Source organism: Perognathus longimembris, chromosome 6 (genome assembly GCF_023159225.1).
Source record: "Perognathus longimembris pacificus isolate PPM17 chromosome 6, ASM2315922v1, whole genome shotgun sequence".
In the NCBI taxonomy this organism is placed as follows: domain Eukaryota; kingdom Metazoa; phylum Chordata; class Mammalia; order Rodentia; family Heteromyidae; genus Perognathus; species Perognathus longimembris.
In genome coordinates, this window is record NC_063166.1 from 83,349,905 (window position 1) to 83,372,744 (window position 22,840).

Below are 22,840 nucleotides of genomic sequence, written 5' to 3' on the forward strand. Positions count from 1 at the left end.
CAGCACTTGGCCAGGCGGCAGCGTCTCGGAGTCCAGGTCCTCTGCGGCAGAACCCAGCTTTCTGTTGCAGTGAGACTCCGACATGGCTGGCCCGGCCGAGCTGCACCCTAGGGAAAGGTTGCAGCCATGTCCACACTTCAAGTGGCAAGTGGCCGTCCTCGTGGACAGCTTTTTCCCCCCCCCTTTCATTTTTTTGGGCCCCCTTTTGAATTCACATTATGCAGAATTGTTTCCCTTAGTTAAAAATTAATGCTCCTGCCTAAAGAAATGAAGGGGAAGAGCCGAAATAACAACAACAACAAAAAAAGATTGGCGTTCAGGCACTCCTGGCTAGTTCAAGGGGCTTCTTTGCCTTTGAAACGTCCTTCTAGGCCTCGTGGCATAGGACAGTATGGCAGTACTGCAGACAGAGCGCAAGAACACGAGTGTTCCTCACGGATGTAACACGAGCAGGGCCCCTGCTTTCCATGAGGAATGCAAAGGGAGTATATTTAGTAAGTGGGGGAATTTGCCTCCCCCAGGCCCCCAGACCTGGAGATCAGATCCATTTGCCATTCTCCTGTATGGAAATGGGTGAAACAGAAAACGAGAATTGATTACCCCAGGGAGTAACCTCAGAGGGCAAGCCCCTGGAGGCCCTGGTTGGCCTTACCAGTGGGTCACAACCCCATCCAGGAGGAAAGTTGCCCCTCAGCAGCTCCTTTCAGTCTGGAAAGGGTAAATGGAGTCACGGCAGCGGTTCATAGAAGATTTTAGAATTTGTTAGATCCAAGAATTCAGGGCTTTGAAAAAGATGACATCATCCACATAAATGGCCGGTCTAGTTGAGTATTTTTTTAAAAAATATTTTAACCCCAAATTCAGAAAGATTAATTAGTACACAGCAGGCAAGGGTTGGGCAGCCTACCCATTTTATGAATGACTTACAGGTTATCACTATGCACCGTGTTCTATTAAGTAAGTCACCTCGCTTGTTAATTCCTGACACGCCCTTGCCAGCAGACATGGGCATCCTCTTTATTGAGCAAAAAGAACCGGAAGGCGTAGCATACATTTTCTCCCCAACACTTGTGGGGGTGCTTCTTCATGGGGCTAGTCAAGCACACGTAATTTGACCATGCACCCTCTAGATAAATATTTTGATTACAGTTGGACACGGCTAGCATTTTTAAAAGATGCAGCAGCCAGTGTTTCCCTTCGCTTGAGTCAGAGAGAGGCAAAGGCATCCTTGAAATAATGCGCCTTTACGTGTTGCCCTCCAGTTGTAAAGAAAGGCTTCTCTTAAATGAGCCACTGAGGGTTCTAAACCAGGACTTCTCTTTTCTGATTTTCTCTTTGAAAAGAGTAAAGTCTGTTCCCGGTTTGCCTCCTTGCACCTCTAAGAATATTAAATTTAGCCTAAAAAAAAAATGGCATACCAGGAGGGAGCCGTTTAGGTCCTTCCTGTTACCTAGCCCAACTCAGCTCCCCTAACCCTCACGCTGTATTGTTCCTTCTTGATAGGAATTCCTGTGAAATGGTGACTCGAAAAGATGGCTGCTCTGGCTTTGGGCCTGCCCCCCCCCCCACACACACACCCCCAATCTTGCCGGCCAGTCACACATTTTCTTATTTTTTAATTGAGCTAATTAAATTTGCCTTAACTGTCCATAAGCTGCCACAACTGTTACATGTTTAAGAGTACCATACTATTCATTTGACCTTCAGAAACAACAGAGGTCGAATGTGATTTTTTTTTCCCCCCTTCACTCAGAGCTAGCTCTTCCTCACACTTAGTGCTAGGGGCAGGGGCCAACATCCTCAGCACAGGTGACGCAGGCTCGAGGCCCTGCCCTGCCACCACCTACAGGAGCACATGCTGCCGATTCCAAAGATCAGGTTTGGGTGTTCACGTTTTGGTTTTTTTCCTCCTCCCAGACACTTTTAATTGACAGTTTTATGAGGACGAGTCATTTATTAGTTAAAAACAGCGCCTAGGTAGGTTTCCCTCAACGTGAGAAGGGACATCATTAATTTTACACCAGGAAGTTGTGCAAAAGGCTCCCAGCTAGGCCTCTGCTTGGTACAGCGCAGTGAAGCTTCTGACCTGGGAGAATTGGGAGCCTCTTGTGCAGCCATATTCTCCAAAGAATTGTGAGATAAATCACTGCTTTACCTCCCTAATGCATGTACATTTAGGGAAAGCACAAGAAAACAATTATCCGTCCCTCCTGTATCCGACCAGTCTCCAGAGGGCTCCGTGAATACCGCCGCAGAGGTGGAGAGCCCTTTCCCCATGGCCCGCAGTCTCTGTGGACCTTCTGATGTAGTCAGAGAGGTGACCTGAGACCCAGCGGGAGGATGGCGCGTCAAGCGTTGCGTTTGCTCTCGGCTGAGTGTGGCGAGCTGTGTGGGGTTTGTGTGGAATTGCGGTGCCTTGCAGATTAGGTGAGCTTTCAATCTCTCTTTAAAAGGGGCGGCGAAGAGGACCCGCAGGCTGCAAGGAGCAACAGCGATGGGTAGGCACATCCAAAAACAGAAAAGTTTTTTTTTTAACAAACAGAACAAACATGAAGATCATACTGGGAAACAGGACACAGACTTGGGAAGCAAATAGTTACTGAAGGGCCATCAGCCACCTTGCTATATGCATTTGTAAACGACACATCAACAGTTTCTTAACGAGTAAAGTGCTAGACGTAATTTCTTTTTTCTTGGCCGGGCCTAAAGTGTAATTAGATCCAGCCGGGGGAGAAAGTTATAGCTTTCAGTTTTAGAGGACAGTTTAAATGATTTTGAGGACTGATGTTTGCCTACATGGCTCCCCCAGTTCTCTGTCTGACAACTACTGGGTTTTTAAGACGACTAAATCTCGTCCACCTAGTGGTTGGTCCCGTTTTGGAATTTGAGACTTCTCTCGGAACATGTTACCTGCCCCTCCTTTAGTGTATGCAGTGCCACTGGGTTCTTAACTTGCAGACCTTGGCACCTGGGGGTTAGGTCACTGTTAAGAATCCCCTGGAAGCCTCTGGCCGTTGATGGCAAGCACTTTACGTCACTGATCCATTACGTCATTGCTCTCCGGCATCAAGCTCTGCCATTGCTTCCTCGATGCGCTCATCTCCATGTCCATGCCCGTGTCCACACGCACACGCCCATCTCACGCACCCGTGTCCACACGCACACGCATGCCAGGGCGCCCATTCCGGCTCTGCTGCTACACTCAGCATGCAGGGAGGGAGCAGCCATTCCTCAGGAGGACACACAGAGCCTCTGACTTCGCCTAGGGCGGCTTCTGTGGCCAGGGAGGGGAGGGGCAAAGGCCACGGGATGGGGGACAAAGTTACTGACACATGTTTGTTGATCTGTTTCTTTTAGAATGTATTCCCCCTAGATGATGGCTACCCGTTTCTCATCTTCCCATCTTCCCGACTATGCCCTATCACACTTTGCATGCTGGAAACTGTTTGGTCTTTAGGAACTTCTAATAAGAATACTATTCTGTTTCCCTGGGGGTGGGTGGGTGGGTGGGTGGGAGGGAGGGGGGGTAAGGGGGGAGGGGAGGGAGGAGGGATGGGCCCCTACCCTATTTACCTTGGCTAATGCCAACCTTTAAGGATAAGTGAAAAAGCAAAAAACAAAAAAAAACTACCAAAAAAAATTCAAAAAGTGAAAAAACCAAAAAAAAAATTTCAAAAAGAGAAAAAAAAAAAACAAAAAAAAAATTAAAAAACAACCCCAAACCTAAAACCCACCCACAAAACAACTAGAATGAGATCCTTGATTGGCAAAGTCTAGTAGAACAGAAATCAGAAGGCATCTATACAAAAGATGAGTGATTGGCAAAGTACTGTACCAAAAGCTGGCATGTGAAATACTGGCAAGTCCTTACTGACTGAGCGACCTACTGTGTACTAGATGTTGTGCTAAAACCTCGGACCCCACTAACACCTTTCCTGCACGTCTTTCTGTGACTCTTCTACAAGTAAAAAATAAGGATTAACAAGCGTGATAAATAAAAATTCTCTGCATGTTTCAGCAATTCCTGTATCCTGCGTCTGTCTTCTGTCTTCTCTTCTTTTGTCTGTCTGTCCCCACGAGCACAAAGACCAAGTGTAGAGCAGAAAGTATAATAAACACAGCCTTCCCCTGACACTAACTGAGGAGGGGGGAGGGCATGACCATATATTAATCCCACTAATATTCCAGAGGAGGGAGGGAGGGAAGAGGGAGAGCAATAACCCCCAACCACTTCCAGCTCCAGCCCCCAACTCTAGCCCATCAGCATTCTGGCAATTGGCATATATTTTGCCTATGTTGAATAGTTCAGAGACATCTACAGAGTTTGCCCTGGATTTCACAATCAGTGTTCAATTAATTAAGCTGTAGTTCCAATGGAGGTGAACCTGCCAGCCCCCAGTAAGACATCTCCATCTACATAGTAATTGCTTCAATGGAAGAGTTTTATGTTTTAGTATGACACACCCGAATTAGACTTTAGATTTCTATTTTAGCTGTTTTATACTTGATATACTCCCACACCTATCCGCATGCGTAGATGATACTGAACACGTTCTCAAAATATCCGTATTTTAAGACTGGAAGTTTTCCAATTATCATACTACTACTTAGACCAAAATATCAAGCTGAATGAAAGAATCTCACTTCTGGAAATACTTTTCTCCCGTATGTGGAGCTGGGTGTTGAATTCCCAGTCATACCTCCTTTTTCTACTATGGAACCTGTCCCAGGGACATGGGTCTTTTCATTGGCCACGGGTGGGCTTGTCCCAGGAGGGTCTAGGTAAATTCTGAGATCAAGGCTGAACACGGGGGCCATAAAATAGGTGTCCTTTTCGTTGTAACACCTCAGTGACTGGTTGCAGTCGGGGGCTGGAAATGGCACCATACCAGGGATGAGTTTCATCCTGCATGCCCCAAGCAGAAAGCCCACCGGGTGGGGAGAGGGCTCAGAGTTCTGAGCCCATTTACAAAACAAGTTCACAGGCTGAGGGGAGGCCAAACACCTTTCAGATGGGTGCCCAAGTCCTACCTGCTGGGGACCCCTCCCCCTGCCCACCACCCCCCTCCCCGTGTCCTTCGCTGAGAGTGCTTTAAACGGTCCTGAGTGAGTTCTTGGTACATCTGACCCCCTCATCCCCCCGCCGCTGGCGAGAGCGCCCCCCTGAACTTGGCCACGTCCTTATCTGACGGGAAAGATGGCGTCCCGGGAGCCCCTCGAGAGCCCCAAGGCTCAGTCATTTAAAAAAAAAGGGGTGTGTGTGTGAAATGAAGTGTTCAGAAAACAAGGGCCCACTCCCCAAATACACAAAAGGACTAAACTGCCGGTGGAGGGAAGACCTGTTGGCAGGTGTGCACACGTACTCCCCTCCCCCTCCCCCTGGCCCCCTCCCCCCCCCCCCCCCCCCCGCAGTAACCGCCTGGTCTGCCTGCCTGCAGGTGCTGCCCATCCCTCCTTGCATCCCATCCCCTCTGCCATAGTTTTCGGTCCTCTACCCTGCAGGTGTCATTATTAATTCGTTATTGCCCTGCTGTGATTACCTGAACCAGGTGAATACTAAGAAAACCCTCCCCAGAGGTGCCCCATTATTAACAAGCACCATTTGTGGGGTCTGTCCTGTCCTCCCCCAGTTTCTGCCTCTGTAACTAACTGGGCCTCAGTTTCCCCACCCAGGGGGTGGGGCTAGAACCCTGCTAACCCTCCACATGGGACGTGTCCTGTCCTGGGGTCCACAGCCAGTGTTTTGTGTGCTGGTCCCTTTCCCCCATTGAAAATGAAGACATTGCACCTGTGCATACACACACGCCTTAGACCAGACAAGACACGGGGGGGTCTGTAACCCCATATAGGAGGGGGCCTTGCTGACGCCTAAAGCAAGCCGAAGAGTTCCCCCCCCCCGCTCCCCCCCCCACCGCATCTGTGCCTGTGATGAAGGCGGGCTGAGAAAGTCCTACAACATTTGGGTCACTAGGGTGTGAGAATATTCTGTCCAGGGACCCCAGCGGCCAAAGGTCATGGCCTTTACCTGTGGGACTGGTGACTGCATCTGCACACAGGTCATTCCAGAACGCCCACATAGGCCCTGCTGTGTGCTCTACTACAGCGAGGACCAGGGACAAGCAACAAAACCTATAGCCTGCTAGAAGGGCCCGACCCCACCCCCATCGTTAGTGTGTGTGGGGGGAGGGCCTTCATTTTACTCCTTTCCCAATTGAGGATTGGTGTGCATTAACATGGTAAAGTAGAAACACTGTTAGCTGTAGTGCCCAGAACATCATCTCCTTGTAACATAGGCTCTTAAATAAATAATAAATAAGTGGGCCACAAATGAGTACATAAAAGTGCAGTGCCCTGCAGTCTGTAACTCCATCCCTGCCATTGGCTGGCTCTCGGTATGCAACATAACCACCTAGAAAGTCTCAAACCTAACCTACTGCATTATGACCCCTAACCCTGCCCCTCCCCCGCCCCCCGGATGCTGATGAGGGTCAGGAAGAAGCCCCCTCAGAAGGGGACCTCACCTCCAGTGACGTCACGTCAGGGATAGCGAAGGAGCCAGGTGCAGCTTCTGGTACAGTCGTCATGATCTCAGCGCCGATTTGTGAATCTGCCCCCATCAGGCATGTCCTCAAGTCATGTTTGGGAGGCTGCCATTTATCCGGGTGCCTCCAATCTCTGCGCAGATCTGAACCCACAACTCCTTGGAGAACAGAATACTATTGCTTTTTAGTCGGCAGACCTTGATGGCAGTGACATTCTTGGGTGACAGGGTGCAATATGATTTTTTTTTCTTTTCAATTCCACTGTAGTGAGAAGGCCACCAAAGTGCAGGACATCAAAAACAACCTGAAGGAAGCGATTGAAGTATGTGCCCAGCCCCTGCTCTCTGCCTTTAGTACTGGCCCCACCCCCCCATCCCCCCGCCATGTGCTCTGCTCCTGACCAACTGACAAAATCATTTCAGACCATTGTGGCCGCCATGAGCAACCTGGTGCCCCCCGTGGAGCTGGCCAACCCCGAGAACCAGTTCCGAGTGGACTACATTCTGAGTGTGATGAACGTGCCCGACTTTGACTTCCCACCCGTAAGCCTCTCCCCTCTCCCCTCGCCCTTGGATGGGCACCTCGTTCACAGCCCTCGGGCCTAACCCAGGAGGGGTGCTCGTGCTCAGTAGGTGAAGGAACCCATGGGTAGCGTCGGAATTCTGTCACCCCTTGTCTTAGCCGACCCCCCACACGGCCATTATTACACTTGATAGAGGGTAGGATGAAGCATGTGGACTGTTGCACGTGGCCCTCAGATGCTGAGTGTCCAGTCCCCGGAACTGTGGGGAGAGAAATTTGAAACAATACCCATGGGGAGACCATCTTGCTTTACACCTTTTACCTCCTAACCTTTATGAAAGTTTTCCTACAACCAGTCCTTCCTTAAGGACAAATGAAAACCTTTTCTCACTGTTAAAATTACCAAAGGAATACCTATAGTATAATCAAACGTAAACTTGGAAACCGAGCCGAGTGTTACAGAAAATGAGGCTTTTTCTGCCTTGTACGCTCTGGCGGGGCACATGACGGCCAGTGGACAGAGGCCTGTCTGCTTTTCATAAAGGGCTGTCTTTAAGGAATGCGAAGCTGCTCAAACCCAAGCATACGCATCTCGGCCCCTTTATGGGGGACAAGGGGTTTAAAAGAGGGGGAACCAGGAAGCAGGGTGGAAAGACATACACAGTTATAAGGCCTAGGAGGAAGAGACTTGTCTCTAGCTAAAACAATGAGTTATTGTTGCCTTTCGTGGGAATTCTGTGTGTGTGCATTTTAAACAAGCTTGCCTGCAAACTTCTCAGGGAAAGTAGTCTTGAGTCCATATGTTTTTCTCTAAAATAACAGTTAATGAACACAGGTTCAAGCCCACTGCCTTTTTCGGTCTGTACTCGTAATGGGACACAAGAAAATGGCAGACTGTCACTCCAGACCCACGCAGGTAGTCACTTGCACCCGCGCTGCGGTCCCTCCGCACGCCACACCTGCGCTTTTCACGCGCCTCCTGGCAACTCACGTGCGTCATTTTAGTTAAAACTCACACTTTCCTAGGAGGGAAGTTACCCCAGCACCTCTGACCTATAAAGTTTCTTTTGTTTTCATAGGCTGAATTATTTATCACCATATTCTCCTAATAACTGACATCCTTCCTATATGAACAGTTCTGCACAATAACTTAGTAGTTCACCCCTCCCCCCCCCCCACACACACCCCAAACAACAAGAAACTTCCCAAGACCAGTAGTTGGCCACGGGAGGAAGAGGGGAATGAATCAGCCGGGGCGCGCTCACTTGCCAGATGGTCTCATCCCTCGGAACCCCGGCGTTGGAATAACAGTGCTTGTGATTGGGTGTGCGCTCACAACTTCCTCTGAACTTGCTCTCTCGTTTCCCTTTCAGGAGTTCTACGAGCACGCCAAGGCTCTGTGGGAGGATGAGGGGGTGCGCGCCTGCTACGAGCGCTCCAACGAGTACCAGCTGATCGACTGTGCCCAGTAGTGAGTCGCCACTGCCCCCCTCCCGCCCCCCCCCCCCCCCCCCGGGCCTAGACGTGGGCATGGAAACCGCAGCTAGCCCGGGTCCCACCTGCTGCACTGACTTCACAACCCGCAACTGCACTTTTTTTTTAGAACGGTGGCATGCTCCGATGGGAGCTCCTACCTGTGACTAGCCGTGAAATGATGCTCATCACGGATGAGCTCGAAGCCGTGTTCACAGTGAATGAGCTCCCGGCAGTCCTCAGATGGAGGGAAATGTAAAACAATTCTGTCTTACTGCTGGGATTGAAAAACCTAGCAGAGAAGAGCAGGAGAGATTCAAAAACAAACCCACATAGGCAACTTGAGTGTAGGACGGGGCATTTCCACACAGGAGCGAGTGGTCTGGAGGAGGCGGGGTGCGGCTCGCAGGAGCCAACGAGAGAGACGCCGTTCTCCGGGGCCAGCGGGGCGCCCCGTGGGCCAGCTCGCTGACGACTCCCCGTAACCCGAGGAGGCAAGAAAAAAAGATTGAAAGAACAGATTTTAGTTCACGAAGCCTCTAACCTAACAGCAGAGTTAGTGCACACCTCTGCCTGGGGATTCCCGACACCCTTCCCCGACCCCTCAAGGGACATCACTCTGCCTTTGAAAGACTTTACAGCCTTCCTCATCCTGTGCCCCATAAAGCAAGCGTATGGTGGTCCAAGCCATTAAAAAAAAATTGTTTGCTGATGCCATCCTGGGGCACAAAGCAACTCAGCCAAGTAACTCCAAAGTGGGTGTCTGGGGGGCCGGGGGGGGGGGGCGGCGCTGGCAGCAGAGCCTACCTCCAGTATCCCAGTGATACTGGGGGCTGGGAAAGCCTCAGTTTCCCTCTCCTTGGCTCTGCTTTCCCAGGGATGTTTAGTGTGACCTACACAAATCCCTTAGAGTCAAATGCACGTGCAGAGTGGAGTGGATTCTCTCAAGGAACAGAAAAACAGCCCCTGTTCCTCCTTGAACAAAGTCCCTGGTTTTCTCAAAAGTCTGAACTAAAAGCTGGAACGCTAATTATAGTAACGCCAAACAGATGGAAATCCTGCAATTGTTTGGCGTTGGTGTTTTGGATCCAAGTCAGGAGCTGAGTGCAGGTATAAGATTAGGCGTTTTTGGCCACCCCCACCCGCTCCGCCCTGCAACTAGCAGCTAAAAGTTTGATTAATTAACAGTCACTTAAGTAGGGTTAGTTACTTGGTTTGGGACACCCCATTTAAAAAGTTTTGAGGTGTTTTGGGTGGTTTTTTTTTCCCCCTAAAGCAGTACAACATTACTCCCAAAACTTTATTTAAAAGTGGCACCATTTTCACACACTTAAGAAGTTCTCAGGATGGGCTGGGGATATGGCCTAGTGGCAAGAGTGCTTGCCTCGTATACATGAGGCCCTGGGTTCAGTTCCCCAGCACCACATATACAGAAAACGGCCAGAAGTGGCGCTGTGGCTCAAGTGGCAGAGTGCTAGCCTTGAGCAAAGAGAAGCCAGGGACAGTGCTCAGGCCCTGAGTTCAAGGCCCAGGACTGGCAAAAAAAAAAAAGAAGAAGTTCTCAGGAAACTTAGTAAGGAGCTCCACACAACTTTGAAACTTTTAAAATGTCTTCCTCGGACTGGATGTGCAGGACAGCTCTGCCTTCGCGGTGGCTGCCTCGATGGGCCGGCCCTGTGGGTGCCCGGGCCATTTCTTAAGCTGCCTATTTTTATTTGTTGAGCTGGAGTTTGGCTGGCCCCACTCCAGATGTCTTCTCACAAGATTTGGTGCTGGGGATCTATTTATAGAACTGTGGTTCTGTTACCACGGCAACACACTGGAGACCAGGGTGGCCGGGAGCTATTTCTGGACCCAGTGCTGTAATGTAAGATTGATTGGGCAAGTTAGTGCATCCTCCAGGCCAGACCAATGCGGAACTGGTAGAAAGGAAAGGGAAAGAGGGAGGGGGAGAGGCACAAAAACTTGGGGATTTCTTTAAATAGCCTTTTGGCCCTTTGTGATTTTCTTCTCTGATAAGCCCAACTTTAAAATGTACTCCCGCCTCATCCTCCCTCCCCCCAAAAAGCCAAACTTGTACATTCATGCTAGTTTTCCACTCTTACAAAAGTTAATTTTCCTAACTCTGTGTCCAGCAACACAGGCGGGATGTTTTCAAGCCCAAGTTTGGTGCTAAAGGGCTGGAGTCTGCTTCCTGTCGGTTGAGGGTAGGGCAGAGGGCCTTTGTGCCCGCCTTTCCACGAATCCGTGCCAAAGCCCCACCAGCAGCCCGCGCTGTTTATTCTTTCTGTGGGACACTCATTTCTCTTGGGCCCATTGGCACGAGCTCTGAACACCACCCTGTGTCTTCTCTTCTCCCAGCTTCCTGGACAAGATTGATGTGATCAAGCAGGCCGACTACGTGCCAAGCGACCAGGTATAGTAGGAGGCGGAGCCCTCCAGGCCGCCGCCATTGCCGTGCCGGGTGTCTCTGGTGAGATCCGCTGACCCCCGCCTCTTGTTGTAGGACCTGCTCCGCTGCCGCGTCCTGACCTCTGGAATCTTTGAGACCAAGTTCCAGGTGGACAAAGTCAACTTCCAGTAAGTGAATGCATCACCCGTTGCCAGAGACGGCGGCGTCCTGGTGAGCCTCGAGGGGCCCGCGGTGGACCCTGGGGAGTAACCAGGTGGCGTTCCTCTCTTCCAGCATGTTCGACGTGGGCGGCCAGCGCGATGAGCGCCGCAAGTGGATCCAGTGCTTCAATGGTGCGTGCGCAGCGGGCTTCCCGCTCCCTAAGCCCCAGGTGCTCTTGTGCCGAGGGGTGGCCGTGCCTTCCTCTAACATGCCCTGCGCTTGCTTCCTTGTGTTTAAGACGTGACCGCCATCATCTTCGTGGTGGCCAGCAGCAGCTACAACATGGTCATTCGGGAGGACAACCAGACCAACCGCCTGCAGGAGGCTCTGAACCTCTTCAAGAGCATCTGGAACAACAGGTGTGCGATGTGCCCGCCCCCGGGGCGGGGCCCGCGCGCTCTCCCCGCGCTGAACCCGCCTCCCATTCTTCCTCTCTCGTCAGATGGCTGCGCACCATCTCTGTGATTCTCTTCCTCAACAAGCAAGATCTGCTTGCTGAGAAAGTCCTCGCTGGCAAATCCAAGATTGAGGACTACTTTCCAGAGTTCGCGCGCTACACCACTCCCGAGGATGGTACGTAGTGCTTGCTTGGGGGGCGGGGGGGAGGGGCTCCTCAGCCCGATGGGCCTTTTGCAAATGGTTGGGCTGAAAGCTCCTGCCCCTCCCATCAATGCCACACCAGAAAAGATCCTCAGGGGAAGCCAGGCAAGCTCGGTTTCCTACCTTTTCATAAGGAGAAATCCAGAGTTCTGAGAACGCAAGGGGCTACAGTGATATCGGCATCTAGACCCGCTGGAACTTTGTTAATCGTCTCAGTGAATAAAATACTTGCATTCTTTGCAGCGACTCCCGAGCCCGGAGAGGACCCACGCGTGACCCGGGCCAAGTACTTCATCCGAGATGAGTTCCTGGTGAGTAGAGCTGGTCCTCCATTCTGAGTGCCAGGATCGAGCTGCCTGTCTAGTCCTTCACCAGTCCCGCTCGCTCTCTGGTCCCCGGTGGGCTGGCCGTGGGGGGCCCGGGGGTCCGGCGGTCTCTGACCTGACGCTCCTGTCCGCCCACAGAGAATCAGCACTGCCAGTGGAGATGGGCGCCACTACTGCTATCCTCACTTCACCTGCGCTGTGGACACCGAGAACATCCGCCGCGTGTTCAACGACTGCCGCGACATCATCCAGCGCATGCACCTCCGCCAGTACGAGCTGCTCTAAGAAGGGAACCCCAAATTTAATGAAAGCCTTAAGCACAATTCATTAAGAGTGAAACGTAATTGTACACGCAGTTAGTCACCCACCATAGGGCATGACTAACCCAGCGACCTTTCCTTCTCCCCCCAGTGATTCCGCGAAACCCCCTTTTCCCCTCAGCTTGCTTAGATGTTCCAAATTTAGAAAGCTTAAGGCGGCCTACAGATAAAAAAGAAAAAGAAAAAGGCCACAAAAGTTCCCTCTCTCTTTCAGTAAGTAAAATAACAGCAGCAAACAGAAATAAAGAAATAAATGAAACAAATGAAATAAATATTGTGTTGTGCAGCATTCAAAAAATCAAAATAAAAATTAAACGTGAGCAAAGAACGAGACTCTGTGCATTATGTGCGGCTCCGAGCTGGTGCACCCCGTCCACGGGCAGGGTCGGTCCTGGTCCTTCACGGTGACTTGGGAGGCCCCCTCCCTGGAGACCGCCCCTCCTCGGGTATCTGTGGCACAAAGTCTCACCGCTGTAGGTTTCTGTCGATGTAATCACTTAGGAAACATCACCTGTTTTCCCCGCCCCTTTGACAACCACAGTGCACCAAGGTAGTGCTACCTTTCAGTCATTGTTGCCCTGTTTTAGCCAAAGATTCTACCAACCTGTACTTACTACATGGTCACAGGCGTTCCTGCGTACCTGCCTGCTCAACATGGTGTTAGATGTTTGCTAGAGGATATGGACTAAAAACGGGTGGGGCGATGGCCATGGGGAGGGGGAGGGGGAGAAGAAACGGTTTCAAGTCCACCCTCCATTAGGCAGGCCACACACCAACATGAAGTGTTGCTGTCAAGCACAACCAAGGGGGCCGAAGGTGGGGGACTGCATAAAAACGGGAAGAGTATAAAATATGGAGTATGCGAGGCAGCTAATGTCCCAGAAGATACAGCACACCTCTCAAAGAGATACAAATACAGTTTCATCATTGGGTGCAGGGTGGTATGGACACGCTTGGGCCCCATAGAGACCACACTGGACTATGGCTTGGACCTGATATCAGGACTCTCCCAAAGACCCTCCCCACCAATAGACATGCAGTCGGGATAAAGGATTCTTGGTATACAAATGGCCCACAAAGGCCCACAAGCTCCCAATACCTCAATAAACAATCCCCAGAAAATTGGGGCTCGCCATGAAAATATCCAGAAGGCCTCCCGGTAAACACAAATCTCAGTGCAAATGGGGCCTTACGGTATCCGGGAGGCCAGCAAGCGCACCAAGACCAATAGCCCCCTCAGCACCTCCCTAGCACACATGTAATCCCAGTGAAAGCAGAGTCTTGCTATGCAAATAGCGATCAAGCCAGCCCAAGTCCCACAATCCTCCCATAGTCTGCCCAATGAACACACAATCCTAATAAAATGTGGCCTTGCTATGCAGAGCCAGGCCAGCCCACAGTCCCACAATCCTCTGAAAGTCCCACAACAAACAGAAGTCTCAGTAAAAATCAGCCCTTGCTATGCAAATAGCCAGAAGGCCAGCCTCCAAAGACCCTTAGCCCTATCAAAATCCCCCAATACACCTAATCTAAGTAAAAATGAGACATTGTTATACAAATGGCCAGAGGCCAGCCCACAAAGACCACAACACCTCCACATCCACCCCAACAAACATATAATCCCAACAAGGAGAGTCTTGCTATGCAAATGGCCAGAGGGCCAGCCCACAAAGTCCCATGATCCTCCAAAGCAACCCCCCTCCCCAAACACACATACCATTAACACACAATAATAGTAAAAATGGGGCCTTACTGGGCAAACACCCAGAAGGCCAGCCCACAGATTCCCACAATCCTTCATGGCCTCCAAATAAAGACAACGAAGTAAAAACTGGCCTGCGCCAATCACTTGCCATTACAAGGTCAGGGCTCGGTACCTAGAGGCCATGTTGACCAGAAAGCTGAGTTTGAACCCTCATCTTCCTTGGTGGCTGTTGGCCCCTAGTACACAATAATTCTGGAACCAACTCTGAGTAAAACATATAAGACTGCCAAAGACGCAGCCAAATATCTTGTCAAATGAAGAAACACCAACTCCCAGACCATGGGGCAGTTACACCAAGGCAACCATGTCTGTAGGCCCACTTGGTGGCTCAAACGGGTAGAGATAGTGGGGTAACTTCTGGAAGAAGGGCAAAACATTGACAGGCAGCAGGCACCTCCCCTCCTGTGTCTCATTTTCTGCCCAGCGAGACAGGGTCAGCTGTTGTTGCCGTTTCACCCAGGAGTAACAGAAACCTAGAGAGGACCCAGGAAACATGGCTACCGGCAGAGAAGGCCGGCTCCTTCCAACCCAGAGGGCCCAAGCCTCCGGCTGCTTGCCCACTGCGGAACGCTGCTGTCTTCGAAGAGGCAGGAAGGCAGGAAAAGTTTCACCGTGATGCCAGTTGTCAGGAGGCCAGGACCTGTGACCCCAAAGGGAAATCCTGCAAGGCATCATGGGATTCCATATCCGGGAGGAGGGCGGGAGCCTCCCCCCTCAGAGCTCAGCCTTAGGCAGGCTTCTGCCCCCCTCCCCCCAAGGGCCCGGGCTTTGTCACATTGACCCCGTGGTCATTCAGTGTGTCTGAGTCCAACCCAGCTAACTTACACATTTTTGTTTCCATTTTCCCTTTGCCCCAGAACCAAACATAACTTTAAGGAGCTATTTTGAAGTCTGAATTACAGAAACCTCAGAAAGCAAGAATTCTAAATCTTTGACTATAAGGCCCATTATTTTTTTAAGTGTGAAAGTGGAAATTGTAAATCTCTATTTAAATGCAAAGCAAAACACTGTTTTTCTGCAGGTAACAATTTGTTCGTTAAGGTGCAAGCCACGTATTACTAGTGACTATTCATTGGCCTTCTGGAGAATGAGACATAACGGTAAGCCAGGAGGGCCCTCGGAGCCTATATTTTTACTCAAATTTGGACACAATTATCCCCAAAGCAAGGGCCCCATCTGCGTAGGCTTGCGATGTTAACAGCATTTTCTTATACGTGGTTTCTGGGCCATGGCTTAAGCCATCTTGTCATTGGACAGATCTGCGGCCTTGCCAGCCATTAGGAGTGCAGGCCTCAGGAGGGTTTCTTCTAGCAAGGGAGAGTCAACTCATCATATAAATAACCCGGGACTGACCGGGGAAGCAAGGCCTCAGAGGCAATCAATGCGCAGGAGAGGGGCGGTGAGGATTGGGAGATGTTTGGGAAGGAAGCCCTCCTGAGTGGCACAGTTTTCAATTTTAAGTGAAAGCAAAAGAGCAAGCCATCCAAGTACTAGTGGTGAAGATCACTATTAGAGGTGCTCATTATTAAAACAGATTCATGAATGTTTCTAAAGAAGCACTTCACTGTGGGCCAGACACTGTTCTGATATAAATGATCTCATTTTTTTTTTTTTTTTGGCAGCATAGGGTTTTGAACTCAGGCTTTCCTGCTTTTAAGGCAAGTGCTCTATGACTTGAGCCACACCTCCAGCCTCTTAGTCAACTGTTCAGAGCTCTGCAGGGATGTACCATCATTTACAACATGCCCTATCCTACTGTGTTGACATGAGCTGAAACTCAAGAAAGGTAAATTCTGTTTATTATAACTTATGCAAAGAATACTTTTGTTTTTCTTTATTAACCTATATTTTTTACTTTATTAATCATATGACTAGGTTTCACTGCTATTTCCATATGTGCATTAATATACTTTGATCCCAAGGTATATGGTTAATGAGGGTTATACAAAAGGCATTGCAATAAGCAGCTAGTGCAAGTTATTATTACCCATGTTCCTATTTTGGAACAGAACTTTGAGTCTCTAGGATAATTTTTTTTTTGCATTTAAACATTTGTATAATGTGAACAATTCATTTTCTGGGCTTTCCGATCTTATTTAGTATATGGATTAGGAATGCATTCAGCTGCAAATAACAGGCAGAAGTTCGATTTTCACTGCCCAGAGATTCTGGTAACAGAAGGGCAGAGGCCTTCTCTCTCTCTCTCTCTCTCTCTCTCTCTCTCTCTCTCTCTCTCTCTCTCTCACACACACACACACACACACACACACACACACGCTTCTCTCTCACTGCTGTGTTATAGCCAAGAACAGAAGGAAGAGGAAGCACACAACCCAGCCAAAGTACTCTTTTGTATCATTCTTAGATGTCCTTCCGTTCACTCCCTGCCGTGTAAAATGCACATACACACCTAGATGGCTCAAATGCCACCCAGTTAACTAGACAGACAGACTCTCAGGAACACTTCTGAGATCCCACTGTGCATTCCGTAACACTCATCCCATAGAGGGACTTCTGAGGTCACGCTATGTGCACTGCTGGTGGAGCCTCAGGAAACATCCAATACAGACAGTACTGGGATTAGAGATGGCAACATGTAAAAACAAAAACAATAAACTTGCAAGTTCTAAAAGAAGAATTTGCACAATTCTATATAAACAATTTAAAAGACAATTTAAAAGAGAAAGATTATTGTCCAGAAAAATGTTGCTTTCCAAGGTTAACTACAGCAGGACATAAATCTGAGCAAATCAATTATTTGGGGAAAAATAGATCATGGTCAGAGAGCTCCATGACAAATAGGCTCCAGACAAGTGTTGGACCAGAAGAAAAGTGAGAGTTATCAATGAGGTGTCAAGAAGCTTCTGTTCTTGTTCTAAAGGCTGATCACTTGCACTGACCTATACACCTATGATTTATCTGCTTTTTAGTATCTGTATTAGATTTTTACATTTTTTTTAAATAAAGAAAAAGTTTAAAAGGCACCAGGCCCAGATGGTTTTACAGGGGAATTCTACTAAGCCCTGAAAGGTCAAATGAATCCCAGTCCTATTTAAATCTTGCCAGAGTTTAATAAAATGAGACACTAAGATTACTTTTATGAAGTATAACATTGACTCCAAAATATGCTCAAGATTGAATCCAAAGGAAGCTCCTCAGGAATGCCAATGCAAGTATCATAAAATGTAAGCAAATGGAATCTAATATGGTATGTAGCGAATAATATTTCAAGTTGGGCATGGTAGTACATGCCTAGAGTCCTAGCACTTTAGAGGCTGAGGTGAAGATGATCCGGAGTTCAATACCAGCCTAGGCTTCTCAGGGAGGACTTAGCTAAACAAGGAAACAAACGAAACAAAAGAAAGTAGAGCACATCATATTCAAGTAAGATTTATTGTAGGAATTCAAGGTTGGCTTGGCATTTGTAAATATAGTGATAGTTGCTAAAATGTGAGATTTACATTTTATAATTCCAATAAAATAGTAATTAATGGATGATTTCCTAATAGCATTACTATACGTAATAAATGTATTCTGTAGATAACATGTGTCCATTTATAATGAAATATGAAATCTACAAAGTTAAAGTTTTTAATTAAGAACTAACCTCAAAAGCTTTTCTACAAATGTCAGAAATAAGAAATGAGAAAGACAAGAATGCCTTGCATGATGTGAAATTATTATACACTGTTACTGTAGTGTGTGTTTTAGTTGTATCGGCTGGGTAAGCCAACTCAAAAACCAAAAGCAAGCAATTAGCAGCCTGAGAATTGGAAAGAAAGGCACAGGTAACATTATCTTTTCTTCTTGATAATCGAATAAAATGTTACCGCCCCCCTCCAAAAAATCCACAGGAAAATAATCGCTGAGAAAGGAGAGATTTTAGCAGACAAGTTAAAAGTTCATCGAGCAAAACGGCCTGGGAAAGGTGCAGGCCGTAGCAGATGAGGAGTGTGGACTGCAGCCCCGCAGCCGCTCAGGCCCAGCTGAGCGCGTGGTCTTTGCCTCACCATCCACTTGTTCAGGAGACTCTGTGTCGCTGGGTTGCTGTGGCTCCCGCTGCAACGCTAGCGGCTCAGAAAGCTGAGATCTGGACATTTGAAGGTGAGTGGGACTCTCATCCCCACGTAACTACCCCCAAATCTGGAAATGGTAGAGTGCCCACCTGAATAAGAAAGCTAAGGGATGGCCAGGACCAGCGTTCAAGCCCCAGGACTGGCACGAGAGAGAGAGACAGAGAGAGACAGAGACACAGAGACACAGAGACACAGAGACGGAGTCAGAGAGGGAAGGAGAGAGAGACAGAGAGAGACAGAGACAGAGAGACAGAGAGAGACAGAGACAGAGAGGGAGGGAAAGAGAGACAGAGACAGAGGACAAGGAAAAAATAAGCAAAACTATTTGTCCTCTGGAGATTTTTAAATTCTGGGTTTTGCTAATTGCATCTCCACAGTAGGTGCACATTTGGAACTCTGATTTTTTACAAACCAATTGCAAAACAGAGATGTTTGACAACCCCCCCAAAAGTCAACTTTCAAAATGTGTGATCCAGGCCTCACGGTATTTTTCAGTGCCCTATCTTTTAGATGTGCCCACTGCAATGAAGTGGCATGATGTTCCTAAACAATCCAACAGCGGTAGGCTTGGGAGCTGGACGGTAGGGTGCTGGCATAAATACAGTGAGACCTCATTTCAATCAATAAAAAGCTGGGTGCAGTGCTGGGTGCCTGCCCCCTCAACTACACAGGGAGCACACATTGGACGCTCACGGTCCAGGCTGGCCTGGGCATAAATGTGAGAGCATATGTGAAAGATGACAAAAGCAAACAGGTATGGAGACGTGGCTCAAAGGGTAGGGCACCTGCCTGGCAAGCAGAGAGCCGTGAGTTTAAATCTCAGTACTGCCCCTTGCTTCCCCCAAAAGAAACAGAACCAAGAACTGAGCGGGGTGGTGCGCGCTTGTAACCCCAGCGTCTCGGCAAGCAGAAGCTGGAGTATCATGTGTTTGAGGTCAGCCCAGGCAGTTAGCAAGAACATTATCTCAAAAACAAAAGGGTTGGGACTGGGCAGGTGGCTGAGTGGTAGAGTGCTTGCCTCGCATGCACGAAGCCCTGGGTTCGATTCCTCAGCACCACATACATGGAAAAAGCCAGAAGCGGCGCTGTGGCTCAAGTGGCAGAGTGCTAGCCTTGACCAGAAAGAAGCCAGGGACAGTGCTCAGGCCCTGAGTTCAAGCCCAGGACTGGTAAAAAATAAAACAAAACAAAACAAAAGGGCTGGGGGCATGATTCAAGTGGTAGAGTATTTCCCTAGCAAGCATGAGCCCTTGAATTCAATCCACAGGACTGAAAAAAAAAAACTTAAAGGAAAGAAAAAAATTAGTTTTCAAGATTATCGTGTGTGTGTGTGTGTGTGTGTGTGTGTGTGTGTGTGTGTGTGTGTGTGTGTGTCCTGAGGCTTGAACTCAAGGGTTTGGCACTGTCTCTGAGCTTTGTTACTCAAGGCTGGTATTCTACCACTTAAACCACAGATCCACTGTGGCTTTGCTGGTTAACGGGAGATAAACTCATGGACTTTTTTCCTGTCGAAGCTGGCTTTGAACCATGATCCTCAGATCTCGGGCTCCCAAGTAGCTAGGATTACAGGCTGTGGCCACTGGCACCCGGCTTAAACTTCTACTGTTCATATTGATAATCTCAAAGAGAAATGGAGCACAATCACGTCCATAATCCACAACCAAGATGGCAGGAACCACAAGAAGTGCTAGTCACTGAGTCTCCACCTGCCTGTCCTGCGTGAGTGCGGGAGTCACTGAGCTTTCCCCAGCCCCCATTTCACGGAGGAGGAAAGCGAAGGCAGACGGGTTTGCAGAGCCTTGGTGGGCACAGGTGGGAGGCACACCTGGAAGACGAGGCTCCAGAGGCACAGTTGAAACTCTAACCCAGGACGCTGGACTTGGAGACACTCAGAACCGCAAGACAGGAAGTGAGCTGGGACAATGCTTGAATGCGGACAATACACCGTGCAGGAGGTTCATCTTCCTGCCACAACTTAGCTCAGTACTTCCTACAGGCCAGAGCTAAATAAGATGCTGGTGACTGGGGCAAGACGTGCTCTTGCTCTGCCGGAGTCATCCTTAGCCTGTGAGGCTTGCACTGCCCCAGGGTTTGGTACGATGAAGCCAGGGGGGCTATGGGTGTCGATTTCTGGGCTAGCCTTTTACAGACACAGTGCTCTGGCATTTCCTTGGCATAGATAGGTGTTATGAGTAATTTCCCCATATTTTAAAGACAAACATTTTTACCAAGTGCTGTGCTAGGTGGTAGGAGTGACATCAGCAAACGGGGCAGAAATCCTCCCTTGTTCTAGAGAGAGACTTGAGAGTACCGTGGCGCCCACAGACATCCTCGAGGTGGCCTGAGGGTCCCCGGACCTGCGTGCAGCAAGCCCAGGTGGTAAGGGGCATCCCCCGCAGATCCAATGGAGAGCACACCTCTGTGGACACGAGTGGCCAGGGAGACGGAGGGTGGGCAGAGGGGAAGGCCTGGGACGGGGCGTGGGGGCAGTGTCAGGTCACAAGCTGTAGGAAGCATGAAGGACTCGGTGGCAGCGTACTGCTTAGAGATCTTGCATATCGCAGTCTTCCCTTTCCTAAATTGGGGCTCATGAATCCCTAGGAGGGCGTGAGGCATGGGTGGAGGTGGGGACAGCACAAATGAGGACCAACGCAGTTGTGACCACCTAGAGTGCAGGCACTGCTGTCTACATGAGCCTTAGAAAGGTGTCTAAGATGACTCCTCCCCCTCCTCCTCCTCCTCCCCCTCCTCCTCCTCCTCCTCCTCCTCCTCCTCCTCCTCCTCCCCCCTCCTCCTTCTCCTTTTTTTTTTTTTTTTTGGCCAGTCCTGGGGCTTGAACTCAGGCCTGGGCTTCTCCCTGAGCTTCTTTTGCTCAAGGCTAGCGCTCTGCCACTTGAGCCACAGCGCCACTTCCAGCTTTTTCTGTGTATGTGGTACTGAGGAACTGAACCCAGGGCTTCATGCGTGCTAGGCGAGCACTCTACCGCTAGGCCACCTTCCCAGCCCCACTCCATCTTCTATGGAGTTCCTCACCTTCAGGAACCATGCTGCTCCACAGATTAAGTTCAAGTTTGAGAATAATTAACATAAGCTGCCTAAACTAAGGATCCACAGATCAGAGACAAGAGTTACTTCTACTCTTGGTCCAAGAAGAGATAAATGATTAAAGGAAATGCTGTTACCCTGCTCCCAAGGTTGGAGTGCCTCAAGAGAAATAGAAAGCCACCATTAAAGAAGAAGGACTTGGAGAAATGGGAAATGATATTCAGGGCTGGGATCACCAAGCAGCTCTGGAGCAAAGGTTAAAAATGCTCCTGTGGGGGGCTGGGAATGTGGCCTAGCGGTAGAGCGCTTGCCTGGCATGCACGAAGCCCTGGGTTCGATTCCTCAGCACCACATAAGCAGAAAAAGGCAGAAGTGGCGCTGTGGCTCAGGTGGCAGAGTGCTAGCCTTGAGCAAAAAGAAGCCAGGGACAGTGCTCAGGCCCTGAGTCCAAGCCCCAGGACTGGCCAAAAAAAAAAGAAAATGCTCTTGTGAGCCAGTGCTAGTGTACGCCTGTCATCCTTGCTACTCAAGAGGCTGAGACCTGAGGATCACACTTGAAAGTCTCCTTAGACTCTTCTCTCCAATGATCCCCCAGAAAACTGGAAGTGGAGCTGTGACTCAAAGTGGTAGCGCGCTAGCCTTGAGCAGAGGAACTAAGGACAGCGGCCCTGAGTTCAATCCCCACAACCGACGACAATCTCATCACTTAGGCTCTGATTCTCCGGCAGGCACTGTAGAGTTTTACAGACCTAGTGATCAGGCTTTGCGGAAATTGCAGCGAGTGGCCAACGAGGGAATGGGAAGCTCTGGTCTTCGGGGTTGTTTAACTTGATAGTGCTTAGCAAGCACTGAAACGCTATAAGAAATTATACTGCATTTGGTAAGTCTGTGCCCATTGGACATTTCCCTTTGGTTTTAAGGCCTTTTCGTCCCAACTGTCAAGTAGCCTTTGGTGGCAGGGTGCAGAATGAGAATATTTTCCCGATGTCACTTCAGATGGAGAAGATGTGACCCTCCAGAGTCTGAGGAAACTTGCCTCTAGTTACCGTTGGCTAATTTCCTGCTAAACTTTCACTCCTTAACTTCAGATGGAAACTTGTTTTGTACCAGAACATTAATGTATTACCTTAAAAACCCAATTATCAGCTGGGGGCTTGGGCTCACACCTGTCATCCTAGCTACTCCGAAGGCTGAGATCTGAGGACTGTGGTTCAAAGCCAGCTGGGACAGAAAAGTCCATGAGACTTTTATCTCCAATAAACTACTACTAAAATAAAAGCCAGATGTGGAGCTGTGGCTCAAGTGGTAGAGCACTAGCCTTGAGGAAGAAAATTCAGAGATAGTGCCCAAGCCCTCAGGTTCAAGCCCCAGGTCCAGCACAACAGCAAAAAGCCACAATGGATGAAAGAGAGGCCACTAAAGAAAAAAGGTGGAAGGTGAAGGAGAGACAACTAGACTGCTAACGTGCAATGTGGGAGGAAAGCTCGATGCTTCCTCCTCTTCTTGAAGAAGAGAGTCACTGCATTGGGACCCCTGTTTGTCTCTAAGAACAAATGT

General features: G+C 49.3%; 1 protein-coding gene across 7 annotated transcripts in view; it reads left to right on the top strand.

Annotated features, from left to right (window-relative positions):
• Window positions 1-12,722, top strand: part of LOC125353923 (guanine nucleotide-binding protein G(s) subunit alpha) — a 48,843-nt gene extending 36,121 nt beyond the window's left edge. For 3 of the 7 annotated variants that reach the window (XM_048349673.1, XM_048349671.1, XM_048349676.1), the window contains 11 exons: window positions 2,454-2,498; window positions 6,810-6,864; window positions 6,965-7,084; window positions 8,438-8,535; window positions 10,899-10,953; window positions 11,044-11,117; window positions 11,224-11,282; window positions 11,390-11,510; window positions 11,594-11,724; window positions 11,995-12,062; window positions 12,216-12,722. In XM_048349673.1, coding sequence (XP_048205630.1) covers window positions 2,454-2,498; window positions 6,810-6,864; window positions 6,965-7,084; window positions 8,438-8,535; window positions 10,899-10,953; window positions 11,044-11,117; window positions 11,224-11,282; window positions 11,390-11,510; window positions 11,594-11,724; window positions 11,995-12,062; window positions 12,216-12,362 — 973 coding nt within the window. In that variant the 3' untranslated portion in view covers window positions 12,363-12,722. Of the gene's footprint in view, window positions 1-2,453; window positions 2,499-6,806; window positions 6,865-6,964; window positions 7,085-8,437; window positions 8,536-10,898; window positions 10,954-11,043; window positions 11,118-11,223; window positions 11,283-11,389; window positions 11,511-11,593; window positions 11,725-11,994; window positions 12,063-12,215 lie in introns of all 7 variants that reach the window. The other 4 variants (XM_048349674.1, XM_048349678.1, XM_048349675.1 and 1 more) reach the window with 3 other exon arrangements.
• Window positions 12,723-22,840: the final 10,118 nt, after the last annotated feature.